The 6,817-nt window shown below is 39.0% G+C and overlaps 2 protein-coding genes across 2 annotated transcripts; both read left to right on the top strand.

The window, feature by feature from the left end:
- The first annotated feature begins 538 nt into the window (after nucleotides 1-538).
- Nucleotides 539-2,161, top strand: LOC120008962 (RING-H2 finger protein ATL54-like). The gene is made up of 2 exons (XM_038859369.1): nucleotides 539-1,803; nucleotides 1,882-2,161. Exon 1 carries the CDS (start codon nucleotides 737-739, stop codon nucleotides 1,757-1,759), a length of 1,023 nt encoding a protein of 340 aa, XP_038715297.1. The 5' UTR covers nucleotides 539-736; the 3' UTR covers nucleotides 1,760-1,803; nucleotides 1,882-2,161.
- Nucleotides 2,162-5,269: 3,108 nt separating this feature from the next.
- Nucleotides 5,270-6,817, top strand: LOC120008642 (RING-H2 finger protein ATL11-like). Its single transcript, XM_038859029.1, has one exon. The coding sequence runs from the start codon at nucleotides 5,445-5,447 to the stop codon at nucleotides 6,681-6,683; it is 1,239 nt and encodes a 412-aa protein (XP_038714957.1). The 5' UTR covers nucleotides 5,270-5,444; the 3' UTR covers nucleotides 6,684-6,817.

Raw genomic sequence — 6,817 nt, 5'->3', positions numbered from 1 at the left:
GGATAACATCCATCACCGACCGTGAATAATTAAACAATAGTGGACTTCAATTTAAGGTAGTGGGTTTTATTAGAGGATATTCTTGCCTGGGGAATGGATTTGCATTCTACACCTTGAATTCAACTCTCTATCGTTGTTTAATGTGTATTTATTTTCTCTCTTGGCGTGTCTATTTGTATTTATCTATATGGCAATTTTAATATTATGCAAGTATTTATACACATTTTCAGAATGTGACATCCAGTAAGGCAGCATGATTCATGAAGCATGCGTTGAAATCCTTTTTTTTTTCTGGAAAAGAAAGAAAGAAATAACTTTAAGATGATTAATTTCAATAATAAAAAAAATTAGTGTTGTCTAACCATTAATAGGTAAAATGTCCACCAATGAGAGATGACTCGGTTAACAATCGACTGAGTTAGACATATATGTGCCCAATATTTGATTCCAATATTTCTCAACGGTATCTAAAAAAAATACCTAGAATGTCCATATCAAGAATGCTAATAAATTCTGAAATATTGAGGTGGGAAAACATTGATGATTACTTTTATGACAAAAGTATTCCAAATTAGGAGCAATATGTCCATTGTCAATCAAGTTCATAAATGTATTTACCTTAGCCTGCTTGATTTCTTCTCTTTCAATCCAAACATAAAGACACAAATCACTCCTTCAACCTCAGTTTTCTCTCATTTCTTTTGCATTCTTTAGAGTTTGGAGTTCTTCAATTACAATGAAACATAGAAAACTCTTTCCATCACCAACCACAGCAAATGAAACTATGGATTGCACAAGCTTTTGTGATCCAGCCTGTCCGAATAATTGCTATGCTTACCCAGATTACACCTTCCGGCCTCCATCACCGCCAGCACCAGCAACTCCTCTCTCCGGCCAAGTCAAAGACCATTTGTCGATAATTTTGATCATCATGGTTGTTGTCCTATCTGGGTTTTTCCTTCTTGTGAGCTACCACATGGTGATCTCCAAGTTTTGTTTGGGTTGGAGGAATAACAGGCTGCGTCGATTTCAAGCTCAATCAGTGGGCAGAGATGATGAGGAATTCTTGGATCAGAATAGGATTGATCATCACATATGGTTCATCACAACCGCTGGTTTACAACAATCTGTTATAAATTCGATCACCATTTGTAGGTACAAGAAGGGGGAAGGATTGATAGAAGGGACTGAGTGTTCGATTTGCTTGAGCGAGTTCAGAGAAGATGAGATGCTCAGGTTATTGCCCAAGTGTAGTCACGCTTTTCATATCCGCTGTGTTGATACTTGGTTAAGGTCTCATACCAATTGTCCCTTGTGTCGAGCGAGAATAATCGCAGAGTCTGTCGATTTTGGTTCAGGTTCGATTGAGCAAAACTTGGACAGTCCAAGCATAATTGTGGATACCCAGATGGACATTTCACAAACAGGTGGTGAGCAACATCCGGAACTTGGTCAAAACTGGGCAGGAACAGAGGAGGGACTAGAAAGACCGCGAATTGGTAGTGAAAGAACATTAAAGGAGAATGTCAACTGGAACAGGATTGGTAATTCACTGGTTCCTGATGATTATAAGATGGTGAAAAATGATGTACAGAAATTGAGAAGATCTGTTTCAATGGGTCATCTGTCAGTTGCTGGTGCAGCTAATTTTTCTCCGGTTGAAGGTGTGGGAAATTCAGTTCAGTCACTACCGAATTCTGGTCATAATCGGCATCGATTGAGACGATGGTTGTCCTGTGATGGGGATTTCTTATATTGAAATCACCGCAACCCAAACTAATTTCTGCCCTGTAGAGTGTCACCCTTGCAACATAATTTAACATAAAGATGTTTCTCTGAGGATTTACGAGATGCGGCTCTAATTCTGCTTCAGAAAGAAAACATGTCTGGTTTGGGCTGCCTCCAGGTCTCAAGTTCTGAAGAACTTAAATAAGGGTCTGCATATCGAAGTGGTATATGCAGGGCATCATTTCCAGAGATACAAATTAACCAGATTGATTTTATCGCTGTTGGCATATGCAAGTATGTCCAAATTTTCTATTTGATGCAACTTTTTTTTTTTGGAAACACTTTTTAAGCATTTAATGGTCAAAATGGGTGCATAAGGACACCCAACAGTTTTACAAGACATGAATGATATATCATATCCTATGTTTCACTATTGCCCTCCTTTGCCTTCTTGTATTGCATTCTGGTTCAATTATTGTGGCCAACTAATTTTTTTTAAGAACAACATCATACAATTTTGTCTTTTGAACATCTAATATGGACTTAAACTCGAGCCGTCATGCCCGTATGCACAGATGTTTTTCACCTGATGACATAATAAGTTGGGGCAAATCCAACACATTGTCATAAGGATATTGCTCTCAATGATAATCAAACCCAAGAACCTTCCGAGTCTATACGGGTTGATTCCAGAGAGATTCATCACTAGACTATCACCCCAGTGAGCCTCTCCCCGACGACTTATTCATGTTCTTGAGGACTATGGAATCCAATGACATTTCTCTACCATATTTTAACTAGTGATTGGATGGATATGGCATCGTTGCAATTAGGTTTCTTGCTCAATTTGATTAAAATGTTTGTTTGGAGTTTTGAAGGAATGAATTTATCCAGAAAAAAAGGTAAGAGTTCTAAGTGAATTGCTAATGTCAGTAATGTGTGTGTCCACCATAATCGCCGAAATCACGTTCGAAAGTCTATGGCCACCATGATAATTTTTTTTCGATTCGGACAATCTGGTGACTGTTGGAGGAAATCGACACCACCTTTGGACTCCTCGCGGCAATACGCTTCCATTCCACCCATTTTTCGGTCAAGATGTTGTCGGAAATTGACGACCCGATAGACGACAATATGGTCGGCAATGGCAGATTTGATTACGAGGTGTATTTGTAAAATGTCTCAGATTTATGTAATTTTGATGTATTTATAAAAGTTTAGATTTTTCATGCGTTACTATTAACAAATAGCGTATTTAGTATATACTGGGGTGTGAATAAAACTCCCCCAAAGTCAAAGACCAAATTGGGTCAAATTAATGGTTGTGGTGGAAGCCCAAGATAAAATTTTTTCCTTGAGTGGGTAAATGGGCCGATTCAGAGACTCAATTACCCAATTCGAGGTGGCTTTTAGGCCCAATACTCAAACAACAGGGCTGGGCTCTTGACTGGCTACAGTTTCGTGGGCCTGCTACGACCCAGTAAGAAGTCACATCTTTTAAGTTTGAAGTTTAAAAAACACCTACCTCTTTTGTCCTAACAATATCCAGAAGATCGAGTAGGATTAGGAAGGAATGATCAATGATGGGATAATAATTTAACTTAATTATTTATACACGACACCCACACTGCACAATAATTATTTCCTGACACCATACTTATCAAGTAACATACCCAGCAAGTCTAAATTGTCAAATGTTTATTCTATTTCAATTACACTTCCGGCATCAAGGTTTCTGTTCCACTATACCCATTGGAACCTCAGGGGGTCATTCAAATTCTGAAGTAATTAATAGTAACATTATTTGAGAATTATTTATCTTCTAAAATATATATTTAATTCCCCCCATCATTCATTTGAAAGCTCAAACTATTTTATTTATTTATTTTATTTTATGTTTTCAGTTAGCTGTGTGTCACAATCATCTGTTTTCCAGACATACAATAGCAAGTGAAGATAATAAACATTAATATTGCTTATGTAAATATGCATGAAATTATGGATAGTGTGTATCACTCTGATGATCAGAGTTCGATTATTCCTCTTCGTTGAAAAAAAAAAAAGAGAGTAGGTATGGATGAATAATTACAATAATAAGGTAAAAGCACCTCTGACTTAGTCATGGCTAGAACAATAACTGAAGACGACTTCTGTTAAATTACACAGTTTTAATAAAGAGAAAATTGAGATCCATCAGTCGTATAGATATTTCCAATAACTTTAGATACTGACAAAAGGATATGCATATCTAAAGGGGTAGAAAATAAATCATACAGTGTTGAACGTGTTTATCAATTAAAAATTAAATTAACGGGAAAGATTACATTAAACTCTCAATTTATTTTTTTTCAAAACGGTCATAGATCAGATTGTATTCATTTATCTATAAAGTAAGAGAATTCGATTCTCTAAGACACTCGAGGCACCAATAATTAAGCTTTCAATTAAGTCTCTTGCAACCTGGATTGGAAAATTAAAATTTAAATGATCCGACCCTTATATACATACACTTTACTTATACATTCCAAGTCACTTACGTTTTTTGAGCAAAACATTATCTAATATTCTACTGTGAATATATACACAATCGGTCTGTAATTGGATTGATTGACTGTCTATTACAGTCTGTCATACATAACCATATTTGACTGCAATTTGATGAAAATGATTTTTGATATTGAATTGGTTTTGATAATAGCAAAAATACCTCTCCAAAAAGATGTTCACATGTGTCACCACACATATTGAGGAAGAGTAGAATGGGGTTGGGTGCATCTCGTTCAACCCGGATGTCACATTGGTCCTACTACATAATAGGCATAACTCTGGGAACCGTAGGTGACTAAAACACCTCGGGATACTGAGCAGCATTCATCATCGAACATGAAAGAAATTTACAAGAGATCTCTAGAGAATTCACCCTCAGGAATCTCGCCCACAATCAATGGCAATAAATAATTCAAAAATCGTATAAAATGATAGCTCCACTAAGGTAAATCTATCACTTTCTCACAATTCACTGATAGTTAAAGAGAGAGCTCTAAATACCAAACAATCTCAATATCCCTACTTTCTACCATGCTGACTAGAGCATCGGATTGTTCCCCTAAGGTACACCTTAGGTACGCCTTCAAGACCCCAAAACTCACATGTTCTACATGGGCAGATAAATAATAGTTACCTCATGATCCATAATGTGATAGACTGATACAATTGCAGAACCGATTAACTGGTTCGCGAACAGGTGAGAAGTTTATCCGATTTTACATGAACCTCACAAGATGAGGAAAAAAAAAATAGACCATGAGATTTATAGATTCAATCGTATTGGGAAAAAAAAATGGTAAATAAATATAAATATATTACCTTCCAAAGAGAGCCGTCTGCGGTCCGCCGGTGCAATGTAATTAAATTACTTATGCCTTCCTAATTCATCATTAACTCCGTTGAATTTTGTATCTTTTGTGGGTCTATCTCTACCCACCAAAAGTCAAACATATCTTCTATCCCACATCTCACTCCTTCTACATCCCCCACCCGCACCCACTCGAGCTGCATCACAATTTCTTCCCTTCCTTCCTTATATATTATGATAATGCTTTGTACAAAAACACTATTCCTATTTCATGCTTTGCTTTGCTTTTGAGCAACAACGAGAATCATTAAATTCCCATCATCATCATCACTAATGAGCAACACCCAACACCTGAAGACTGATGTCGATCCAAAACATTAATCACAGCCGTTCGGTTTCTATCTTCTATGTTCAGCTACTTCTTGTTCTCTATTATGTCTTACCCTACAGTACTGCACAGCCCGGATTTCCCGGAACCCGGTCAACACCGAATCAGACAACAACGCCGCCTAGTGAGTTCACGATTGGGCCGAGATTCAACCCGTCGATGGCGATCGTCATGGTGGTCATCGTCGGTATCTTCTTCTTGTTGGGTTTCATATCCATCTACATCCGCCAGTGTGGCGCGGCCCGTTATTATGGCAGGCCCAATCTCGACCCAACATCTCTAGGCGGAAACGGGAGGCGATCACGTGCGGTGCGTGGGCTTGATCCGGAAGTCATCGAGACTTTCCCTACTTTTGTTTACTCCTCCGTGAAGGGACTCAAAATCGGTAAAGGCTCACTTGAATGTGCTGTGTGTATAAACGAGTTTGAGGACGATGAAACGCTGCGTTTGATTCCTAAATGTAGCCACGTCTTCCATCCCGCTTGCATCGATGCCTGGTTGAGATCCCACGTCACCTGCCCGGTTTGCCGAGCCAACTTGGTGCCTAAACCGGGTGAGGTAGATTACAGTACGGTTCATATGTTCGAACCGGATAACATTCCGGAACATCAATCTGATAACAATCGGGCGCAAACCGAGGTGTCAATCCACGTGGCAGAGGGCAATAGTAATAGAGGGTTGAGTATGCAATCTCCGGAGTTGAATGTAATTAATCCGACGATCAGCAATCGCCCGGCGAGGTCAAAGTCAACTGGGTGGCGGTTGAGTAGTCTATTTCCACGTTCACATTCGACCGGTCATTCACTGGTTCAAGCGGGTGCTAGTCACGAGCGGTTCACGCTAAGATTACCAGCGGAGGTGCGGAGTCAGCTTATGAATTCGACATTGAATCGGTCTAAAAGTTGTGTGGTTTTTCCTAGGGCACAAAGCATGAAAAAGGGATTTAGGAGTGCAAGTACCGGACGCAGTGCAAGTGGAAGGAATTATTTTCAATACGAGCGGTTTGGCCAGGAGGGGCGGCCCGATCGGTGGGTGTTCACTGCCACACCACCATTTTTAACTAGAGCCGGTTCGGTTCGGTCTCCAAGAGTTGGTGGTGGTAATGGATCAAATGCAACAGCGCTAAAGAGTTTTGGCAAATCTCTTAGATTGCCAATTGATGAGAGCGACATTGGTGAACGGTCGTCTGATAGGTTACGGCCTGATGTTTGAAGTTTAATGAGGTCGAAGTTAGGTAGCGTGGATTGGGCTGTTGAGCATATACGATTTTCTGTACATAAATTTTTTTTTGCCTTATCTGTTTTTCTATATTTCTCTTTTTGATTTGATTGGTCTTAGTTTATATA

Source organism: Tripterygium wilfordii, chromosome 11, assembly GCF_013401445.1.
Source record: "Tripterygium wilfordii isolate XIE 37 chromosome 11, ASM1340144v1, whole genome shotgun sequence".
In the NCBI taxonomy this organism is placed as follows: Eukaryota; Viridiplantae; Streptophyta; class Magnoliopsida; order Celastrales; family Celastraceae; genus Tripterygium; species Tripterygium wilfordii.
This window is presented reverse-complemented; position numbering and strand designations above follow the sequence as displayed.